The sequence below is a fragment of the Peromyscus californicus genome, unplaced genomic scaffold (assembly GCF_007827085.1).
Source record: "Peromyscus californicus insignis strain IS unplaced genomic scaffold, ASM782708v3 Scaffold_14__1_contigs__length_90479793_seg_2, whole genome shotgun sequence".
Taxonomy (NCBI): domain Eukaryota; kingdom Metazoa; phylum Chordata; class Mammalia; order Rodentia; family Cricetidae; genus Peromyscus; species Peromyscus californicus.
Window position 1 is genome coordinate 20,381,213 of NW_026294436.1, and position 23,158 is coordinate 20,404,370.

At 47.7% G+C, this 23,158-nt stretch overlaps 1 protein-coding gene across 6 annotated transcripts in view; it reads right to left on the reverse strand.

The window, feature by feature from the left end:
* Positions 1 to 944: 944 nt before the first annotated feature.
* Atp2b4 (ATPase plasma membrane Ca2+ transporting 4) overlaps positions 945 to 23,158 on the reverse strand; it is a 103,419-nt gene continuing 81,205 nt past the window's right edge. For 2 of the 6 annotated variants that reach the window (XM_052736990.1, XM_052736988.1), the window contains 7 exons: positions 18,800 to 18,991; positions 18,149 to 18,362; positions 17,053 to 17,264; positions 15,673 to 15,780; positions 13,921 to 14,097; positions 9,927 to 10,101; positions 5,250 to 5,394 (listed from right to left, as the gene is read on the reverse strand). In XM_052736990.1, the coding sequence (XP_052592950.1) occupies positions 5,369 to 5,394; positions 9,927 to 10,101; positions 13,921 to 14,097; positions 15,673 to 15,780; positions 17,053 to 17,264; positions 18,149 to 18,362; positions 18,800 to 18,991 (1,104 nt within the window). In that variant the 3' untranslated portion in view covers positions 5,250 to 5,368. Of the gene's footprint in view, positions 5,395 to 9,926; positions 10,102 to 13,920; positions 14,098 to 15,672; positions 15,781 to 17,052; positions 17,265 to 18,148; positions 18,363 to 18,799; positions 18,992 to 23,158 lie in introns of all 6 variants that reach the window. The other 4 variants (XM_052736986.1, XM_052736985.1, XM_052736991.1 and 1 more) reach the window with 3 other exon arrangements.

Below are 23,158 nucleotides of genomic sequence, written 5' to 3' on the forward strand. Positions count from 1 at the left end.
ATTTTTTTTTCTTTAAGACATAGCCTGCGAGTCTTCCATCCAGGCTAGTCCCTTTTGAACCAGCACCTTCAGAAACATCCCAGAGAGACCACCAGGGAACACTGGCTGTCCTCCGCCAACACACTTTACTAAGGAACCCTGGACAAGAGACAGGGCTCTTTTCTAGAGGGGGTGACTTAAAAGGGGGCAGGGAACTTGGTTGTATACCTGGGTGCAAGCTACAAGGAGTCATCTGAGAGATATGGCAGCCCAGAAGGTAAATGGCCTACATTCTTTGATCAGCGATTGGAGTCTAACACAGTCATGATGCCAAAATGTAACGAACGGAACGTTAAAAACAAAGGGAACAGGAGGTGGGCGGTGGAGAACGTCTGCAGGAAAAGCAGTTACTGTAAGGGGGACTAACTTTGTCAAAAGGCATTTTAAGAAAGAGGAGGGGAGAGCTGGGCATTGGTGGCGCATGCCTTTAATCCCAGCACTCGGGAGGCAGAGCCAGGCGGATCTCTGTGAGTTCGAGGCCAGCCTGGGCTACCAAGTGAGTTCCAGGAAAAGGCGCAAAGCTACACAGAGAAACCCTGTCTCGAAAAACCAAAAAAAAAAAAAAAAAAAAAAAAAGAGGAGGGGAGAAGGTTAGGAGGAAGGGACGAAGGAGGAGAAGAAGGAGGACCTAAGCCAGGAGTCCTCTTGCTCATCCTTCCCAAGGCCTCAGCTTTTCAGGACCTAGATCATGAGCTCTAGCCAACTCCAGCTGTAGAGTGTACAGAAAAGCTGGCTCTCCTAGGGAATGAGGCTGGTCCCCAGGGCTGTGGGCCCCTGAAGGAAGCATGTCATGGGAAGGAACATGCTTGGGCCCTGTTTTTGCTCTAAAGGTGGTGAAGGTAAAACCCTTCTCAGCCCCGGCAGTCCCAATGGTGAGACCCAAAAGACACATGGAAGACAGCACATTACAAGTGGGCATGGGTTTTTATTCTCAGTGCATGGCATTGGTTTCTGCTCATCAGCAAAAAGCTTTATTGGTTCCAAAAAATGACCCCTTTACAAACTCTTCTTCCCGTGTCAGTGGGACGACACATTTGCATTACAGATTTGTCAGTTTATAGCATCCCCCCAAGAGCCATATAAATACATGTGAAATATTACACATAGAGCTTAAATAATATCAAATGCAAATACAGATTGGGTGCACTGTTAAGCTGAACTGCAAACTATGGCAATACACACTAGGATATACATTGCTTTGATATGATCATGTCTGTCATGCAGACTACAACAGTCAATTTTCTGTTTTTTTTTCTTTTTCTTTTGTACAAAAATAACCAGTGCTCATTATACTAGTTACTGAGAAGAAACTCAAAATTCCTATCTGCATGCCGATTAGAAAAGATGGCATAGATCAATTTGTTGGCACATATATATGGCATATTTACATATGGCATATATACACATGGGGAGAAAACACGAACCAAAGGCCGATTGGGATGCAGGGAGCTCACCTCCCTTCACCTCTCCCAGGAAGAAGAAAGGGGACAGCAGGCCTAACTGCAGAGCTGGGAAGGCAAAAGTTCTGGCTCTGAGCTGAATGGCAGGGAGGGAGGGTGTGTGGTCTACTGAGGAAGAGGCTGGGATGGCTTTAGAACAGCAGGCATTGTAAGTGCGCACCCCCACCAGTGCCATGGGTCGGACCCGAGACGCAAAGGTGGCTGAGTGCGCAGACTGGGATGGTACCACAGGTAGCTTCAACTGTAAGGCAAGGGATGGGAAGAAAGGGAGGGATGCAGGACAGGAGTCAGGCACACTCAAGCACGCGTGCCCCTCTGGATTTTCGGCAGTGAGGTAATCACTCTGATTGTTCTGCGCAATTGTCCCCTAAAGCTTGAAGGAAACTATAAATCCAAACCTGAGGAATCCACAAAGGCCCAGAGGGGGTCTAGCTGGTCTCTCTTACATCCTTTGGGATGGGAAAAGCACTCTAGAGGACAGTGAAGGACTGTTGAGAGGGACCTAGTCCTCGGACTGTCAGACTGGAAGCAACCATTGCTGTATTTATCTTTTCTATTTGGAGCTCAGTCTCCCATCTGCTGTGTTGTACAAAAGAGGAAGGTGCCACTACTCAGATTCATGCACAGACACTCACTAATGGGGTCACTCTGGGGAGAAGGGGAAGTGAAAGAAGCGTAAAGAAATGCAAGCCCCATGTCACAGTTCCCTTGCCTACCAGGAGAGACTGTCATTGACACTGCTTGCCCGCTAACTTCTCACACACAAGCCCAACTGGCCCTGGGCCCTGGTTACCAACAAGCCTGGCCCTCCTCCACGGCAGCATACATCCATGTCCTGACAGATGAGAAGTCTCTTTCCTGGGGTTTCCCTCACTACCTGCAGGGTTATCAAGAGGGCTCTAGGATGGTTTCTCTTTCTCCCCATCAGAACTCTTTCAAATCCGAAGCACCATGTAGGGGAAACGGTTATTAACTTCTGTCATATTTACTCACTGCCACCTGGATCACTGAAACTGAATAGAAAAAACATATGCACAGAAACACTTGAACTTACTCAATTCCATTTCAACAAAATATATATTAAAAAAAGTCTAGAACCCAACAATTATTTTTCCCTAAATATAAAGATGGCTGTTTGGAGAAAGGAAGTATGGTGTGTATATATATATATATATATATATATATATATATATATATATTAAACCAATTACAAATATACTGAGCCACCTGTCATGCCAAAGCTGGCTGTGTGCTCCCTCTATGGTGCTCTGTGACGGCATTTTATTTGAAGTTCTTCAAACAATATATATATATGGCTGACTCAAAAATATTAGTTTCTGATCTAAAGAAAACTATGTTTTTTGCATAATATTTCTATATTTTCTCTCTTACTATGGAAACTAGAACACACACATACACAGGCACACACACACACACACACACACACACACACACACACACACAAACTATTGACTTTGAAAAAGTAGACATAAAGCCCTCAAGAGTGACCTTCCAGGCACCACAAAAGTCCCTTGGGAGCAAGGATGGTAGATGGCCTTCGAAGCCTGTTATTGGCTTGCTTTGAAAAATGATCTGAGGTAATAAAAGAGTTGACAGAATCAATCTTCGAATGTACTTAAATGTGTGTGTGTGTGTGTGTGTGTGTGTGTGTGTGTGTGTGTGTGTGAATAATTAACAACTCCAGTGAGCTGTTTTTTCGCCACAAGGAAAGATTGCTCAAGTGTGTAAGCTTTGCAAAACCCAAATCAAAGCCTTCTCGCTACTTCCTGTAATGATGGAGTATGCTGTAATGGGTGTGGAATGGTGATTGTTCACTCATCCTATCTTGGCAGCTTGGGTGGGAGGAAGATCTCTAGAAGAAAGGCTAGGAGTGGACAAGTTCATCTTGTCTTTCTCTCCCAAGTGGAAACCTGGCAGTTCTCATGAGCCTCGCGCATCCTCCTTATTTCCATACCCCTAGAAAGTGGGAGGCAGGCTTCACTGAACTCATGGGAGATGGGACTTACTTGGGGACATCAGTTTGGTCCACCTGCACAAAAATGCTTAGATCAGCATATCAGGGGTACAGATGGAGCACCTGGGAACGTGCCTCCACCTCGTCCCAGTAAGGCGAAGTCCCTTTCGGTGAAGTTCCCAACTCCCGAGAGGCGGGTGGGCAGAGGATGCATTGGGCAGTGTTGGGGGTAAAAAGGCACAGGCTTTCCTGGGCAGCAGTGGAGACACTGCTGAAGGCAGGGAGAGCGTGTGTGTGTATGTGTGTGTGTGTGTGTGTGTGTGTGTGTGTGTGAAGCGAGGAGAGAGGAGGCAGGGAGCTTTCCGGGGAGGGCCTCTTGCTCCTTGAATCAGAACCCTGTCAGGGAGCCTCCTCTTTCCGGTGTGTATTTTCAACATTGAAATATTTGCAAAAGTTGGGGACCTCCTTAGAGGCGGAAAATGTTGTGGAACACAACAAAGCATAGAATTGGAAAAGCAAAGAGAATGTCAAAGCTGGTACTCAGGCACCTAGCCTGAGGGGAGGTTTCTCAGATCCCGATGGATTGGTTCTTTAGCCCCTCCCAAGGCTTCCTAACACTCATTCCCTAACCATCAGCTCCTGCCCTGGGAGAGCCTTGGCAAATACCCTTGAAAATAGTCTGCTTCAGTGATTTCTGGTCCTACGCCTGCCCCATGTTGGTCCTGAAATTCGTCATCCAGCTAGGAGGCAGGGTCATGTCCCATTCAAGGAGGAAGCTCAGGCCTGTGGTAAAAACTATATATTATACATATGAAAGCTTCATGGTCATGGCTGATTTCCCTGGCACTTAAAAGCCCCAACATACTCAAGAAGACAGCTGGACATTCAGAAGTTGGAGCTGACCTGGTGGAAATAGAGAAATATTTCACTAGCTCATTTGCTCCAAAAAGACCATTTTAGCAAAGAAATCTGCCTGCCTCTAGAACAAAATGAAAGGTTCTACCAGGGCCAGAAGGGGCCAAAGTTGACTCAACTTGTCCATGTCCTTTCCATTCTCTTAATTACCACAACTTAGGAAAAAAAAAAAAGAGTAAGAGGAAGGATGATAAGGGTCATATAAGAACCAAAGAACCTTGGAGAGGTCAGACTGAAGAGCAGGAAGAGCTAGAGGCCTTAGGGTGGGCATTTTCAAAATAGGAAAAATGTTCTAAGGATAATCATCAGTCTACTGAAACACAAACACAGGGTATTTGTCTCTCCCTGAGCCTACAACTTAGCTTGTCAATGGCAGAAACTCATAAAGTCTCCAAGTCAGTAGGCGGTGACACATGCGGGAATGCCGTGGAGACTTTGGGTTGGGTGATGCCAGGAGGATTGTCATCATTTCTTTAAAGACGACAACTGATACACTTGAGGAGTAGATCTACCATTACCTGCCCAGGGTTTGACCGAATCCTTGTAGGTCTGTGCTCTGGTTTCTTCACGGCCAGGTAGGGGTTCTCACACACTTAGGAGCAGCTGACATAACAGTGACAAGTCCCATCGTCACCTTATAGACGGGATAGATGATAAAAGAAACAGGGAAAGCAGGGACGGGAGTCAGAGAATGGAAGTTCAAACTGATGTCTCCAGGCTTTGCAGAGGGCTGTCGGAATGGGAGGTGACGATTTGCACTTGGTTGCAATCCACGGCATTGTTGTTTTTGTTGTCATGTGGAGTGGCCTCACCATCCAACAGGAGCACCCCAGTCCCCAATTTAGAACTCGGTCCAGAATCTTCCTCTTGATCATCCTGGGATGACTTCGGAAATTCATCGTCTACGTTGTATTCAGGGTGGTTCATGAAGTTGTGGATGGAGTGTTGGTTTCTGGGTTTATGGATGACTTGTTGGAAATTATGGAACACTTTGACCACTTTGATCTAGACCAGGGGGATGAGAAAGAGGATGAGAAGATAGGGAGGTGAGAATTGGTAAGCAGAACAGGAAAAATTAGTGGTCTAAGGAAAGAAACAAAACCCCAGCCACAAAACACGGCGGTTCAACAACCCAAGCCATCACACGCCTCAAATCTCAAGCACGAGGCGTCAGTGAGGCAGACAATAAGGATGCTTCAAAGGCTGCATTCCAAAAAGTAGCACAAAGCCAACTTAGCATTCCCAAACAATCCACTCTTAAAATGAAACCAAACCAAGAGACTCATTAGTTCTTTTGGACAGAGGACAGTGTGTTGGAACTTGGTGACATTGATGGACAAACTTAAAAGACAACCCACACGGGTGGCTTTCTGGAGTGAAGCAAACCTTTTGTGAGTGTGGGATGAGAATCACACACTGCAGTTTTGTTATCCATTTAAAGCCCCTCAGAGAGCCAACATTCACCAGTCTGCACACGATCAACACTGGGTGACAAGTGCCCGTGGATACTGTGCGGCCAGGCAGACAAACCAATCTTCATTCCACAGCATGCAGGAAATGAAAAGTCCCTAACTGTTCAGTCAGAAGACATGCACATCCTCATACCCCCACAACCTCCACTGTGTCCCCTCCCCCTCAAAAGTGGAGTTCCTCCGCTCCATGCCCTCCTCTCCTGGAAGATGCAGATAACAGACAGGTGTCAAAAGAAGCCTTGCCCTGCCTCCTGAAGAAGGCCTGGTGTCCCCCATTCAAGTGCACATTCATGTCTGGTCCACAGCAATGCTGCCCAGACCCAACGTGTAAACTCACGCTGCTTGGCCCAGCCATTTGCATATTGTAAAGAAGAACATGACCTTGTGTGAAGAAGCAGAGGACCAGGAGAGAAACCTGATCCTGGAGGCGGCAGTGTTCCTGGGGAGACGGACAAACACGCTACCCTGTCACCCTGTCCTACTACACAGGAGGGACTCAATCCGTCAAGGAGTCCAGAGAAGCCCTACTGCCCTCCCTGGGGAGGAGCAGCTTTTCCTTAGTCAGAAGCATCAACTTGGTTTTTTTTTTTTTTTTTTTTTTGCTGTTATTTTGCTCTGCTAATTCTACGTTTCTGAACTGTGCCACTCAAGTGTGGCTTAGAATCTGGGCTGGTAGATTGGGGTGCGGTGTATGTGTGTGTGCGTGTGTGGGGGGTGTTGGATGCCAGAGAGAACTGAGAAGGGAGATCAGGAAAGGAAGATGGTGATTGGATGGTTTTTGTTAGGGGAAGTGGCCAGTCCTAGTCTGGTTCAGATACATTCTCCCTCAGAAAAGAAACGAGAGGGATGCAGAAGTTGTTAAGGTCGGGAGAAGGTTAAGAAGGAGTGGTGGGTGTTGGAGTAAGAGTGTCTCTTTTATTCTTCTGCTGTTTAAATAAAAAATACATCCCTGGAGAAGAAGCAAGAGCATGGAGGTAGCAGCACACACGGACAGTTAGCCAAATAAGCCAGCTGGATTTCCTGTCCCAGAACCTCTCATCATTTTACAGATCCCTCAAATATACTGCCTACAGCAGCCTCACCATCAGAACTGTGGCTCTCTCTTCTCTGGCTAAGGCTGTCCTTCCCTGGCCTCTCTCCTCTATAGCCTACGGAGTCACCCATGACTGGGGTGTTCAGACCTTAGAAGGCAAGGGACTCTGCCACTCAATGGCCAGCTCGACACTGCAGCATCCATTAAGAAGCATAAAGGCATCTAGAACCTCATCAGCAACAGTGAGGGCCTGTTTCCATTCATCTGTGGTTCTGCTGCCCATCTGCTGGTGAATTTCACCAGGCAGCTTGCTCCTGCTCAGATCTGGGTAAAGATTAGGTAGAATAGAGGCCACCTCTAACCATCGTGTGGTCCCAACTTTTCTGTAAGTTAGATTAAGCGAGCTCAAACTCAAGGCTCTCTCCCTTAGCCCTGGTATAGATACTTTGGCCAAGGGACAGGTCCCAAACCACCTCTCTTTGGTATGTATTTTTATCTGCTATTTCGGTCTTCACATTCCTCAGAGTCATACAGGAGGACAGGTACCTTTATATTACTAGTTCCTTGTCTTCTAGATTAGTGACTTTTAAATTTGTAGATTCTAGGTTTTTTTCTTTTTTCCTTTTAAGCAACTGGACACTTTATTGCAACAATTATATGTGAAATCCATTATGAAAGGAGCTGATTTGTGGAAATTAGGGTCGGAGGGTCTGAGCCTGTTCTGACTCTTCCTTTCCCCCACTGGGGCAATTAATAACACTCTCATGGGTAAACAAATGAGTGAGACAGAAGAAAAGAGGGATGGGCAGGTGGGAGGAAGAGGGGAACTTTTCGGGGAAGCAAAGCACAGTCGTTCAGTTAGATTTCAGGACTTCTGGGGACTAAGGAGAACCAGCTAACCTGTAAGGAAGCTCAGGCAAGGAGTCAGGGCACCTGGCCCAGGGGGTGGGGGCGAAAGTGAGCGGCAGAGGCCTGGGGCTGTGCTGGAATGCTCAACTCCAACATTGGCTCAGTGAACGTGTGCTGATGGACAGTCACACAGTCTGTCACCAACTGGTCCAGGGCTGGCATCCTCTGTGCCCGGAGCACAGGGTCTCCATGGAGTACATGGACAAGTATTGGGGACAAGGGAGGGCTGGGGGAGCTGGTATGGGGAAAGCTTCACACACTCCTCACTTAGCCAGCCAACGCTTCCCTCTGGGTAATGTTTCCCCAGGGGCTGATTGAAGGGTAACTCCTTCATGAGGCAGGAAGCCAGAGTAGGCTGGACCATCAGGTGAAAGTGGAGCATACTGTGGAGCTCAGTGCGCCAGCTGATGATTTCCCCACTGGAATTCTGTACTTTTCTACTCCCACGTCATAGACTAGGGCTAGAGAAGTAAGGGGCTTCCTCCCAGATGGAAGCCTTAGAGACCTTAGGGAGATAGGATGCACAGCATTTTAAGTGCCCTGGAACGGGAACAGGCTTTAAAACACACAGCTGCAATCCCCGGACCTCCAGGGGAGGGGCAAGCTGGAGAAAGAGCAGGTGTGGTCTGTCTCCTTTTGGTGTAAACTTTTGGGGGCTCAGGACATGGGGTCTACCAGCTCCTCTGAGCCCACTGGTCTCTGCCATCAAGGCTCTGGGACAGCCAGCACCGGCCGTTTCTAGAAACGAATCACTAAGCAGGACTGAAACTAGTTAGAAGGGGATGGCCGGGTTTAGAGAGAGAAGGGATTAAACCAGGAATGTGGGAGAACTAGAGGGGGAGGCGTCTGCACTAGGCAGGGCAAGGTTTTAGTGCCTTCAGGCCCGCCTTCGGGCCTGAGGAAAAAGCAGCCATCACTGTCACCTCCACCCTCACTCCCCACTCATACCAGAACTCTTATGGGTAGCTAAAAGGCAAAAACAAGTTGAAGCTTGGAAAACCCGCTCCACAGTCACGTGAAGCATGGGCAAAGCAACCCAGGGCTGGCTGCGGGAGGGATGCCCTGGACACGCAAGCATTCAAAGTCCACAATACTTGTGGTGGTGGAGGACCTTCCCTCACCAGGCACTAGAAATGACAGCCTCCCCCTGCTTCCTGTTCTGGGAAGGTAAAATGACCAGAAATGGGAAGGCGTTAGCAAGTGTTCCACAGTCTACCAGGAAGAGCAGCAAGCCCTTAGGCTGAAATCGGACAGGTACTAAGTAAGTCTAGACAGACAGGTTTTCCTAAAACTGAATGTGCAAAGCATGATACAAAGGGCTGGCCGTTGAACAATCAAACTAGATGAAAAGATGGGGTGAGGGGGCTCTTCAGAAACTTCTGAACTCACAATCTTTTTACCTCAGCCTACTGAGTGCTGGGGTGCCACATACGACCACAGGGGCCAGACACGTTTTATTTCTCCTACTCGTTTGTGAGTTAATTGGCTCTTGAACTAGAGTTACAGTTAAGGTCATCTATGAGCGGTGGGACAACACAGGTTGGACTAACTTCTCCAATCCTGTGGCCAGCCAGCAGTGCAGTGGTAGCCCAAAGGACTGCAATTACTGAACAAGTTTGGTACTGGCTCCGTTTGGCCAGGCCCTGGTTAAGGACCCGTGGGCAGAGGCTCCCTCTGCCCCCAAGTGAAGAGACAGACTTCTTAGGTCTTCACTAAGGACTGATCTCATCTCTAAAGGGGCGGAGTTAGACCAGAAGAGGGGGAGAGGGACAATGCAACAAACCAAACCTGAGGTGAGACAAAGCAAAGCGAAGCAAAACAACTCAAGAAAAGAAGCAGCAGGCAACGCAGAGAACCATCGGAAAGCAGGGTTATTGTCTTTAACACAGTTAAGGTTTAACTGCTTTCCATCAGTGAAAAAGGAAGTAAAATGAAAGATCATACAGCCTGGTTTTAGTCTTTTTGTGTTTTTTTTTTTTCTTTGGTCTTTTCTTCCTTTAAGTCAAAAGGTCAAAGGGGGAGAAAACGAAAAGGATAAGGAACCACGGTTGGTTAAAGTGGATGCCACGTGCTCTCTTGTGGTCGCTCTAGCAAATCATGCACGGTAACAGACTCTCACTCACTGCCCACAGGAGGAGACGGACCAGCAGAAGAGGTGGAGGGGGAAGGTTTGGCTGGAGTGACAGCAGCGGAATAGGAGCTAGGAACCAGCTTTACATCAAGCTGTTGGTTCATGTTCTGTCGCTTTAGGACTCCCTTAATGGAGGCTCCCGTCTGGAATGTGTTAATTACTTCAATCTGCAAAGAATCAGAGAGTGAGACGGCTTTGTTCCAGAGTGAGAGGGAAGGGAAGGACGAGGAAGGCAGGGTCAGTCGGGCTGGGGGAAGGCGAGGAAGAGCAAGAGAGAGATTCCCTCGAACCCAGAGCGGCAGGTGGAGATGGGGTTGGGAAGGACATCAAACTGCATATTGCACTTCATTTAAGGGACCACTTGCTATGGATTTTTCAAACACCCCGCTACGATTCGGTTTTCATTCCCCTGTAGCCTAGGATGGACAGGAGTCCAAAGGCCTTTTAAAATGTAAAGGAACTTCTCCCAACCACTAACAGCTAGGCAGAGACCAGTAGCTCATTCATCATTTTGAACTGTACCCTTAAAAATAAGGCAGACAGACAAAAAAAAAAAAAAAAAAAAAAAAAAGCCGGGCGGTGGTGGCGCACGCCTTTAATCCCAGCACTCGGGAGGCAGAGGCAGGCGGATCTCTGTGAGTTCGAGGCTAGCCTGGACTACCAAGTGAGTTCCAGGAAAGGCGCAAAGCTACACAGAGAAACCCTGTCTCGAAAAACCAAAAAAAAAAAAAAAATAAGGCAGACAGAAACTGTGGTTGGTATGTAAAATAAATGAAAAAATGTACAAAAATTAATTAATTAAAAAATAAGGCAGACAATTTGACATATTGGAAGCAAAGTATATATATATATATATATATATATATACATTAGTGAAACTTAGGGCTCAGGAGCTTCTAAACCAACTAAGTCAACTAATCATTTTGACAAAATTTCCAGGAAAACAACAGGTGTTTAAAGAAAAATGGGCAGTATAGCAGTCCACACACGGGTGGCCACGGTCGAAAGACTACTAGACCGTGAGCTGCTTTGCTTGGATGAGGTGTCTTTCATGACCAACTCTTCCTCTGGATGCAGCGGAGCTCAGGTGACCTATTAGAATTCTACTCATTGTATTCCTGAAGCACTGGAGACCTTCACTGGCAGACCTGCTGACAGGAAGTCAGCAGTTTCCTGAGAGCTGGCACCCCAGTGGCTGGCGGTTCGGTGCAGGTGCTGGTGCCTGGAGGCTCTCAAAGTCTACCTGCCTACCAGATCAGGCCTCTGGCTTTCAGTTTGCTCCACCTCAAGGACAGAGGCAATTAATACCATCACTTTCCCACAGTGACTGTGATCTGGGGTCTGTATCAATCTACTATCCTTTTCTTTGACCCCTAAGTCATAAGGAGCAAATAGAAGGGTTTGTTTATCCTTCTGAGATCTGTTGGGATCCCCTTAGGAACAGTCCAGGAGGACAGGAAAGGCACTGTCTCTGTCCTTCGACTGCATCCCCAGAAGATGAGGCAGACTCCTCTTCTTGTATACAAAGCCTCTGGGAAGCCATGAAATGCTTAGGGGTAGCCTCCGGGTGGAGATCAAGGTTAAAACACCCCCTTTTCTCACTTATGCGATTTTCTGTTTCAGTGGACTGAGGGCTAAAGCTGGAGGTGAGGGCTGCCCTGGGGAAGGTTCCAGCCCATGAAGAAGGTAGAGGCTCTTTTCTAGGTGCTTATAGCATTACAAGGTCCAACTTCCACAATGAAATTGCACTCTATGTTTACTGTTCTAAGAGTCCAGCCCTTTCATTCTTCAAATATTTGCTTTCTAGTGCTTTTACCTCCTCCAAACTAAAGGGAAAAGGTAAAGGGAGGAACCGCCTAGACCAGGGGAAGGGGAAATCCCAACCAGGACTGAGCAGGCGCTTGGCAGCACCTCCCACCCCACCTGCTGCAATGGGGTGGACCATCTGGACCAGCAGCCCGACAGTAAGGGATTTTGTTAGGACCCCACTGAGGCTGAGCAATCGATGGGGTAGGAGGGCTTTAGACATGGAAGGTACACTTAGCGTACTCAGCATCGTCCACGCAGTCAGGTGCCAATTACAACGGCATGGGTGTCAATGGCATCTTTTTTTTTTTTTTTCCCTCGAGACAGGGTTTCTCTGTGTAGTTTTGGTGCCTGTCCTGGATCTCGCAATGTAGACCAGGCTGGCCTTGAACTCACAGAGATCCACCTGGCTCTGCCTCCCGAGTGCTGGGATTAAAGGCATGCGCCACCACCGCCCGGCTCAATGGCATCTTTAATAGGCTGTCTTTGGAACCTAAGTTTAGGCTTTTGCTTCTCTGTTTTGGAGGCAGGATCTAGCTAGATAGCCCAGGCTGACCTGGAACTAGGAAGCCTTGGCCTCCTGAGTGCTGAGATTAAAGACAGGCACCACCATGCGTGGCCTCAAATTTAGGCTTTAAAGCCATTCTGACCCTTATGCTCTAGCAGGGAAAGACGTATGCCGAAAGCTACATATGCAGTGAGATCAAACAGGAGTACAGGCGAGGGAATGGGAACGGGCAGTGACGGGGGAAAAGGTCCAGGAATCTCAGCTCCCCAGAGGAAGACTGGCAAGAAGCAAGGAGGCTTCGGAAGGAGGGGTCCTGGCTAGGAAAACAAAACAAAACAATCACACAGGAGAAGAGGAGGCAGGCGATCCTGAAGGGAAGAAAAGCAAAGAGGTTATTTTGAGAAGAGCAGACCCAAAGCACAGCATCGGGGGCTTCAGAGGTGGGAGTCAAGGTGCTAAGATCTGCAGCCACCCACGGGACTCAGGGGACGGAGGGTGGGCAGAGGTGGGGACTTGACGCCATGAGGCAGTCTGCAGGTCATGATTCGATTCCTTTCCTGGCAGAGAGAGGAAAGGAGCCCCGGAGTTCCCTACCTGTATCTTGCCCAGGGAAGGACAGTTCCTACCGGGTATATAGTTTAGAGTGTGCATTCATTTATTTTCCCTGTGCACTAAGGGGGGTGGGAGTGGGGGTTGGTCAGACAAATTTCTGAACCACTTGAATGCTGGTTCATTCAACACATTTCATTCAACATTGAAAATGAAATATTTTGGGGCTCTCTAGCCAACTAGGAGGAAGAAACAGGCCTCGCTCTGGAGCGTCCCCTGGAGATCTTGGAACTGATGGTTGGTTCAGGAATCTTGGACTAAAACAGTAAACAGTCGTGGGGCTGGAGCAGAGGAAAAGCCTTACTGATGCCAAGGCCAGTCCGCTCACCCAGAAGGTAGTTACACAAGGAAAGTGGAGGGAAAAAAAGTTACGGTTAGGGCTACAAGCAGGGGACTCACTTGTACCCCATTTCAGAAATTACAAGAAGGGAAAGGGCTTAGAAGAAAGGACAGCCTCTTTCTCTTTCGGAAGCAAGTCTGAATCCTTCAAAAGATATCAACTGAGAGACTGCTGTTCATACCCACTTAATCATCGGATTCCGAGAGAGGCCTCCCATCAAATCAGGACAACGGAAGCAGGCAAGTTTCTTTAACAAAGACTTCCCCAGACAACGGCTTTTTACCATAACAGCAGATGAAGGTCACCCCAAGTGACTGCCAGGGATGCTGACTCTTCCTTCCACTTTTATAAAAACAGGGTCTCTTAGTCCTTCTTTGGGGGCAGGGAAGGACTACACATTCCCTATCTTGGGGTCAAGATTGGCACTGAAATAGACCTTATGTGGGAAGACAGCTCCGCCGACAGGTCTGAGGGGGGGACTGTAGGGCCAACCACAGCTGAGGAACTCTGTGAATAGTGACCCAGGGTCCCTCCTAGAGGAGTCAGTCCCACAGAGACCTCTAGCCTTGTTGACCCTGAAGCCAAGGAGCACAGGCCACCCTTTTAACTGCGAGCCTTAGGAAGGGGTAAGGTTGCTGGCTGCCGGGAATTGCGACTTTCCTACCCCTTCCCAGGATGGGGAGATTTCTTCTCCCAGGATAATGACAAGCCACTACAGAGTACCTGAGTCTGAATCCGGTTCAGGCCACGGAACCAGAGGATCTGGCCTCTGCGCAGCTCCATCTCAGCAAGATCAATCTCATCCATTCCCTCGGCATCCTTGGTGATCTCATCCTTGGCAGAGCCATGCCCAGCCTCCTTTAGGAACTTCAGGGACTGGGTAGGTATTGCAGAGATGATCTGCGGGCAGTCCCAGCAAAGAGGGCAACAGTCAAAGTGGAGAAGAAGAGATGTTAGCTGGCCTGGGCCAGGCCCTTGGGAGGTTCCTCTGCCCTACACCTTTCCCACCAGGACAGCACCAAGAAGCACTAATCTGCCCAGAAGATTAACTGGTTGTTCCAGCTGTCAGCTCTTGGGAAGGTGCCAACATTCATGGACACACAGAACGGGACTTAATTCCCACAATCTCTCAGCCGTGTGCCTTCCTACACTCACACTCGGTCCGGGCTCTTCCTTCCGGTGTGATCCTTGTAGTTCTAGACGAGAGAACTACAAAGCGGGCGTACAGCCGGAAGAAGCGGGGCCTGGGGCGAACCAAGCCGGGAGAAGGGCACATTGGACTTACGGAGCTGAGGGGCTGAGAAAGGAACAGGAAGACAGCTAGCTAAGGGTTTTACCCCTTCCTTCCTTTCTTCTTTCCTTCCTTCCTTCTTTCTTTCTTTCTTTCTTTCTTTCTTTCTTTCTTTCTTTCTTTCTTCTTTCCTTCTTTCTTTCTTTCTAATTAATTAATTTATTTATTTATTGTGCATTGGGGTTTTGCCTGCGTAAGGGTGTCGGTTCCCTGGAACTGGCGTTACAGACAGTCGTGAGCTGCCATGTGTGAGCTGGGAATTGAACCTGGATCCTCTGGAAGAACAGTCAGTGCTCTTAACCACTAGGCCATCTCTCCAGCCCCGGTTTTACCCCCTTTCTTAATTCCATCCTTAGCTTGTGAAGGGACACTAAGGGAGTCTCAGCAGAAACTTGAGATCTGCAAAACGGCCCAGGCCAGAGCTAAGGACGGTATTAAGGGAGGGATGAAACGCTTAGCTGAGCTGACATTACTGTAATTAATACTAACACTCACTGAGTACTTATCACAGGTATTGTCCTATTTTTTTGTATAGTAACAATTAGTGATGACTCTGTTATCCTATGTTGAGGTCCCCGATTAATGGAGTCGCCCATCGCTACTCAGCTTGTGAAAAGGAGAAGGGTGATTCAAGCCCTTCCAGTCGATTCCAGAGACTGTGCTAATCTATGTGCCACGCCTCCTCTCTAGAGCATTTGCAGTACTGATTTATCTCAGGTGGGAGTTGGGCGTTCAACCAGAGAAAGCCATGGGGATGCACAGAAAAGGCAGGATGCCCTGCACCACAGCAGTGCAATAGCCCTGGCTAGGCTGCTGCGTTAGCGGGACGTCGGCTCGTGAACTCTTCTCCTTTTAAGACTCAGATTTATTTCTTAATGGAAAATTTCTACTTCTGTTTCAAGAAAGCTAAGTTTTTGCAGCCTCTAGGTGTGGGCAGAGAACATAAGCCCCTGAAGGGAAGGCAGTGGTCACTCCAACCCAGCACCCCAAGATGGAAGGAGCTTGGAACCGAGATGGAGGGGAGGAGAGGGGAGGAGAGGGGAGGGGAGGGGAGGGGAGGAGAGGGGAGGGGAGGGGAGGATGAGATGAAACAAGGAGCTGGGTGTCTGTAGCCACTGGTCCCTCTCATTCGGAGAGGAGAGGTCTGCAGCCTGGAGGATCTGTGGAGGGCACACCACACTCACCTGGCCCCACAGAAGTTCTCCAATCCCTATGAAGAGACACCATAACCACTGCTCCAGGTTGAGGCGTGTACAGCTGAAGGGCTTCCCCCCAAATTCCACGATTAAAATCTGAAACGGAGCAAAGGGCAGCCAACCATGATGGAAGCCACTCTCGGGGAGTCAGCCCTCCACCCACCAAGGCCGACAAGGTGGCCAAGGCCACAGCACCCCCTGCGGGGCCCTGGGGGTGCAAGTCCTGATTTTCCTGTGGACCGGGAAAGAGAAACTCTGGAAGTGGAGAAGGGTGGCAGATGCAATCTTTACAGCACTTCAGTGGGAATCACACTGTTCCTATGGTTATTGTGACAGTGATTAGTGTACATTAACGTACGGTCTGGCCAGAGCAGAGGAAGCTGGAGGCTTCCTGTGACTGAGGTCAATGGGTGACAAAAGACACAGAGTCAGGAATGGGGGTAGAGGGGTGGGGCATAAAGGAGGGGCTTTGCTGAGAGAAAAGCCAGCATATTTTCAAGATTTATTTTTAAAATTGTGTGTGTGTGTGTGTGTGTGTGTGTGTGTGTGTGTGTGTGTCTGTGTCTGTGTCTGTGTCTGTGTCTATGTGTGGGTCTGTACTCTGATCCATGTGCCACAGAAGCCAGAAGAGTGTGTCAGATCCCCTGGCACTCATTACAGGTGATTGTGAGTCAAATGATGTGGGTGCTGGAATTCAAACTCCGGTCCTCTCTTACTACTGAGCCATGTCTCCAGCCCCAGGAAGATGTTCTTTTGTACTGTGACCTGCTCATAATCCTTTGTAGCCATCTGCCTTAGTGAACTCTGACTACGGCAAGAAAAGAGGAACTCATTTTTCCACTCCCAGGCAACCGTGCTCTTGACTCTAGTTCCCATAACAGAAGCCCAAGCCAGGGTTAGCACAGCAGCTACGTGTGCACCAATCCCTCACTCTCCTCTGTGAATTGTGTGGCATTTTCGAGCATAAGCCCATTCAGAACAAAGGGGCAGGGAGAAGGGGTAGGGGTGGGGAGCCTACACTACCTGTACATACACATGCCATGTGTGCTGGCCTGGAAAGGAAGAAGAAGAAGAAGAAGATAGTGACCCTTCTCTTGGGCACTGTATGGAACTTCTGCACATTTAGAAAGATCATCCAAGTTTTCTACAAGTCGTATCTGCAGGTGACATGCTACCTTGCCCCGGAGCACCTGACTGGGCTCAGGTCCAGAACAAGGTGCACATGGAAGCAAACTGAGAATCCCAAAGTGTTTACTCACAGTCTTGGTCCCCATAACTCCCTCTCTCCTCATCTTGGGCACATTAGAGTCCCGGCTTCTGGTCTCTGTCCCCCAGCCCCCGCTACCCCAACTCCAGTCAGAATCTCACCTGGCAGAAGAATGTGCCTAAAACTACAGAGCAGAAAATGACGTTGTGGTAGATGCCTGCAAAGACATTCTTCTCGCCATGTATCTTCCGGGAGTTGATTTCGTTGAAGAGCTGCATCAGCACGAAGGTGTTGAAAACGATGGTGTAGTGCTGGCTGGGTGGTGAATGGAGAGGGGCCTTCCTCCCGCTGTCAATGTCAAACATTTTCTCACCTGGTGGGGGCAGGACAAGTATTAGAGAACACCCGTGGTCTCAGTGAGGGTTCAGGTTGAGTTAGAACATGTCGGGACAGCCATGCTCGTGGCTTCTGGCCACTAGAGAGTTCATTTTAATTGGTCAGCTTCTGAGTTACGCTAGTTAGTGAACGTATTATTTTATTCATTTACATTTATTTATTTATTTATTCATTCATTTATTTATTTACTTATTTATTGGTTTTTCAAGACAGGATTTCTCTGTATAGCTTTGGCACCTTTCCTGGAACTCACTCTGTAACCCAGGCTGGCCTCGAACTCACAGAGATCCGCCTGCCTCTGCCTCCCGAGTGCTGGGATTAAAGGCGCGTGCCACCACCGCCTGGCTGAACATTTTATTTTTAAAATAAAACATTGAAAAATTATTTTAGATTTATGTATTTTATGTGTATGAGTGTTTGGTCTTTATGGATGTCTGTGCATCATATATGTGTCTGGTGCTGCTGGAGGTCAGAAGCAGGCATCAGATCCCCTGGACCTGGACTTACAGATGGTTGTGAACCATGTGGCTGCTGGGAGCCAAGCCCAAGGTCTCTCCAAAAGCAATAAGTGCTTTTAAGTATGGAACTCTTTCTCCAGGGCCCAAGAACGAAATATTTCCAATGTTGTCTCTGGTCTCAACCTATCTGACCTTGTCCGTCAGTTGGTTCCACTGGTACTTGTTTCCCCGTGGTGTGGCATGATGGGAAGCCACGTGCATTGTCAGGAATACAAAGGCTGAAGCTGCTATTATGTCGGTCTGTACATCACCATGCACCACACTGCCATCTCTTCTCAGCCATTCTCTGTCCCTAACAGATCTAGCACCCGACAGTTGCCCTCCTTCCCCAACTGTGGCTCACCAGCAAAGACAAGGACAAAGACGACCGTGAGCTGATACACCGCATGGCCCAAGATGTTTTTCATCATAGTCCGTGAGATCAGAGGTTTGTTTCGCCCGTAGGGGCGACGCCTCAACAGAGAATCGGTAGGGGGCTCTGTGGCCAGGGCCAGTGAAGCAAACGTGTCCATGATCAGGTTAACCCACAACATCTGCACTGCTTTCAATGGAGAATCCTGGTGGGAAGAAGAACCAGTCCTTTCAGCGTGCTCCAGAAAGCGAGACCGTCTCACTCTCCAGCTCCATCCTTCCCTTGAGGTAGCTTAGCTCCCACTACCCACCAGACCTTGAATCCGGCTAGCTACCTATGGAGTGACCTTGACAAATTCACATAACTTTAGGCTCATCACTATAAGGGGAAAATAACATCTGCCTAGCAAGCTTGCTTTGAAAAGACAAAGATAATCCACATAAGTTCTCTTCATAGTTTCTGACAAAAGAATGCTAAATTAATGGTAGGTAACCACTACGGTAGAGACTGTAAACCTGGACCAGCTAACTGTCCACACAGTGCTGGGAAACACTTGTCCTTAACTCCTGAGTAGATATCCTACACTCCGTACCCTGTGTTGCTTAGCTCTTGAGTCATCCCGCCATCCAAGCCCTGCCTAACCTGAGTGATACAGGCTCCGGTGAAAGCCACGATCACAGCCACCACATTGACGGTGAGCTGGAACTGCAGGAACTTGGAAATGCTGTCGTACACGTTCCGTCCCCACATCACCGCCTTCACGATGCTGGTGAAGTTGTCATCGGTCAGGATGATGTCTGACGCCTCCTTAGCCACATCTGTGCCCGCAATACCCTGAGGTGGGAGAGGAAGGCAGACAGCGAGCAGCTGAATTCAGAGCGCGTAGCACACTCGGAAACCCAGGGTCTTAAGAACGCTGACCTCTAAGGAGCCACAGATCCAGGTACAGGCACTAGAGGGCACTATAGCCACCACAGAAAACAAGGGGGCTCCACTTCGCTGCTGCTCTACAGAAAAGATTCCCCAAGGTGATCAAGGGAAGGACCATCATTCTCAAGTCTCTCAGGGTCTCTTGCAAGCACCCATGAAATGTGTGTGTACATGGACCTGAGCCTCCCTCACTATCTCTGCTCGTTGTTCTGAGGAAACTCTGGGTTGGAAATGCTGCACGATTCACAGAGAAGTGAGGAGTTGACGCGTTCTGTGTTGGCTAGGCTCCCACTGTGGCAATGGGTCCGTGGCGGCTTGCTGGTAGATGAGAAAGGAGACTGCCGCACATCTGGAGTGTGACCTCATTGACTGACTCCTGCTGCCTCAGGTGAGGAATCAGACATCTTTTAACAGTCCTTTCTCCCTACCCTACTGCTTCCTCAACCTCAGAACTGAAAGGGAGGGGACAAGTCCTATCTAGTCTACCTCCAAATTCCTACATTTCTTTGAACACAAGCAGGACTGGAGCCCACGTCTCCCCAGCACCTTTCCGAAACCTTGCAGGTTGTTCTAGGAAGAACGGTCTCATAGCGTACAATAATGTTCTGTCCTTGTTCAAAACCCTGTCATTGGGGACCCATGAAAGCCTTTTGAATAGAAACTTTCTAGGCTGACAGTCTATGTCTTCACAGTGACCCTAGATTCAGGTTCCAACCTGCTCTCAGGCAAGCTTTCTTCTCAAAAGGTACTGGTTTACTAAAAATCCCCTGAATCCCTCATTCCTTTTTAGAGTTTGGGCTTTTATTCCCATCATTTCTCTAAGTCGGAGACATCCTCTATCACCATGTTTGAACCCTAGCGATTTTTATTATCCAGTTCAATTAAATCCTAACATCCCAGCACACAGCTCACTGCTATACACAGCTTTCCTTCTTGTCCTCTTCTTTGAGACAGGGTCTCATGCAATCCAGGCTAGTCTCAAATTCACTAGCTGGCCAAGGCTGGCCTCAGATTCCTGATTTTCCCATCTCTGCTTCCCAAGTACTGGTGTACATTACCATACACAGCCCTACTTGGTATTTCTATCACACACCGTGCAACTCCTAACCCACAAGAGCTTGTTCTTTTTGTAAAAATCTTTTAATTTTTTTGCTTATGTGTCTCTTCTCTGTGTGTATGAGTACATGTATGAGGTACCTGCAGAGGCCAGAGGAGGGTGCTGGATTCCCTGAAGCAGGAATTACAGGTGGTTGTGAGCCACCCAACACGGGTGCTGGAAACTGAACTCAGGTCCTTGCAAGAGCAGCAATTGCTCTTAACTGCTGAACCAGCCCTTTAGTCCCAGGACTTATTCTTTATTTTGACGTATACTAGATTATTCTAATTACCTACTAATAGTGTTTTACTGTCTAGATGGCAGCAAATGAAGACTGTCTACAGAAGAGCATGTAACTTAGTGTTTCTATCAAAAAGTTCGACTGTGCAGGACATGGTAGTATGCCTATAATCTCAAAGCAGGAAGATGTACAGTTTGGGGTTGGATAGGCGATCCTGCCCCCTTCCCCCAACACTCAACACAGCTACATGCTGCCATCTGGTGCACTGTGAAAAGAAACAAGAAGAGTAGTATGTTTGCATCCACTCACTGCTATGAAATAATTTCCACCGAGGAAAAGAAAGGTGGGAAAGAACATATAGATGCTACCATTTATCGAGAGGGGAACACACTGTAGTTTAAAAAAAGACTTATTTTTATTTTGTCTGTATGGGTGCTTTGCCTGCATGTCTGTGTACCACAGGCATGCCTGGTCCTGTGGAGACCAGAAGAGGGCATCAGGTCCCCTGGAACTGGAGTTACAGATGGCTGTGAGCTGTCATGGGGATGCTGGAACCCAAACCTGGGTCCTCCGGACAAGCAGCCGGTGCTCTTAACTGCTAAGCCATCTCTCTAGTCCCTATTTGATTTTGTTGTTGTTGTTGTTTGGTTGTTTGGTTTTTTTTGAGACAGAATTTCACTGTGTAGCTTTGGCTGTCCTGGAATTCACTCTGTAGACCAGGCTGGCCTTGAACTCACAGAGATCTGCCTGCCTCTGCCTCCCAAGTGCTGGGATTAAAGGTGTGTGCCACCACACCTGACTTAATTGATTGTATTTTAAAGCAGCAAAAGAATAATATAAAACCTTAAAAATATATGTTTTTCTGAGGATGAACACACAGGGACAGGAACCCGGTGTCTAGGCCGAACCTGGTTCTGTATACTTCTTTTACAACAAACTATTTGGTGTAATTAGAACACAGAATTCAATTAGAAGTCCATCTCTAAAATGGAAAACACTTGACGTGATGAACTGCTGCAGCCAGTCATTGGCACAGCTCCAGAAAAGAAAAGTGGCCCCGATGAGTTTTCAGTAGTTTGCTTTGTTTTGTTTAAGAGTTACTTACTCCTGTATTTTATGTATCTGAGTGCTCTGTCTTCATGCGCGTCAGAAGGAATCAGATCCCCTTACAGACGGTTGTGAGCCATCATGTGGTTGTTGGGAACTGAACTCAAGGACTTTTGGAAGAGCAGCCAGTGTGCTTAACCACTGAGCCATCTCTCCAGACCCAACCTTTCCCAAGACAGGGTTTCTCTGTGTAGCCCTGGCTGTCCTGGAACTCACTCTGTAGACCAAGCTGGCCTCAAACTCAGAGATTCGCCTGCCTCTGCCTCCCAAGTGCTTGGATTAAAGGTGTGCACTGCCATTGCCTGCCTCAGCCCCTATTTTTTAATTGAAAAAATAAATTTTTAATTTTTTTTTTTTGGTTTTTTGAGACAGGATTTCTCTGTGTAGCTTTGCGCCTTTCCTGGATCTCGCTCTGTAGACCAGGCTAGCCTCGAACTCACAAAGATCCACATATGTGCATGAATGTTTCACCTGCATGAATGTCTGTGCACAAAGCACAAGTATGGTGCCTCCACAGGCCACAAGAGGGTGTCAGATCCCCTGGAATTGGAGTTACAGGCAGCTGTGAGTCACCATGTGGGTGCTTGGAATAGAACCTTGGTCCTCTGGAAGAGCAACCTGTGTTATTAATCTCTGACCCATCTTTCCAGCCTCTATTTTTTAATCTAAAAAATTATGCTTTTTAGTAATTTGATGATGCATTCCTAGTAAGATATATTTACAGATAAAAAGACAATAAGAATAATACTTATATATACATGTTCGGAACTGCCAAACAATAAAAAATAATATAAAAACTAAAAAAAAGAAAAAAAAGAAAGAAAACTATTTAGTTCAGTATGGTGGCACATGCCTGTAAGTCCAGGACTCCGGAGGCTAAGGCAGGGGGATTGTGAGTTTAAGGCTTTCCTGGGCTACATATTAAGGTTGAGGCCAGTCTAGGTTCATAGTGAGACCCTGCCTCAAAACAAAATGATAAAAGAATATTTTTAGTAATTATTTTTGTTATTTTATAACTAGTACATATGTTTTCAGACAAAGTCAATAATTACATTAACAGCATTAGGAATCATGGTTTTTATCTTAAGAACTACAAATATGAAATTAGGGAAGCTAGAAACAACGTAGAGAATTAGAAATAAATTAGGAGGTTAGCATTCCAGAATTTTGAATTTGAATGAGAAACACGAACACTGATTTAGGAAGCATTTAATCTTAGAAGCAGGTGTAGGAACAGCACTAGGCTGCGGAAGCTCGTGTCTTAGCTTGGTGATGGAAATGGTGTGTGCTCAGAGGGAGAGTGTGCCTTTGTGCTTCGCTTGTGTTCCCTAATATGGCTTGTCACCAAAATGACGCAGAGCCCCTGAAGGAATGCTCCATGCCAGATCCGGGATAAGAAATAGGTGCAGCTGGCCAGTGGTAGCACAAGCTTTTAATCCCAGCGCTCAGGAGGCAGAGGCAGGTGGATCTCTGAGTTTGAGGCCAGCCTAGTCTACACAGCAAGTTCCAGGACAGGCACCAAAACTACACAGAGAAACCTTGTCTTGAAAAACCAAAATAAATAAATGAAAAAGAGTCCCAATCTCTTCCAAGTGTCTTATTGGGCAAGAAACCAAGAAATCGATAA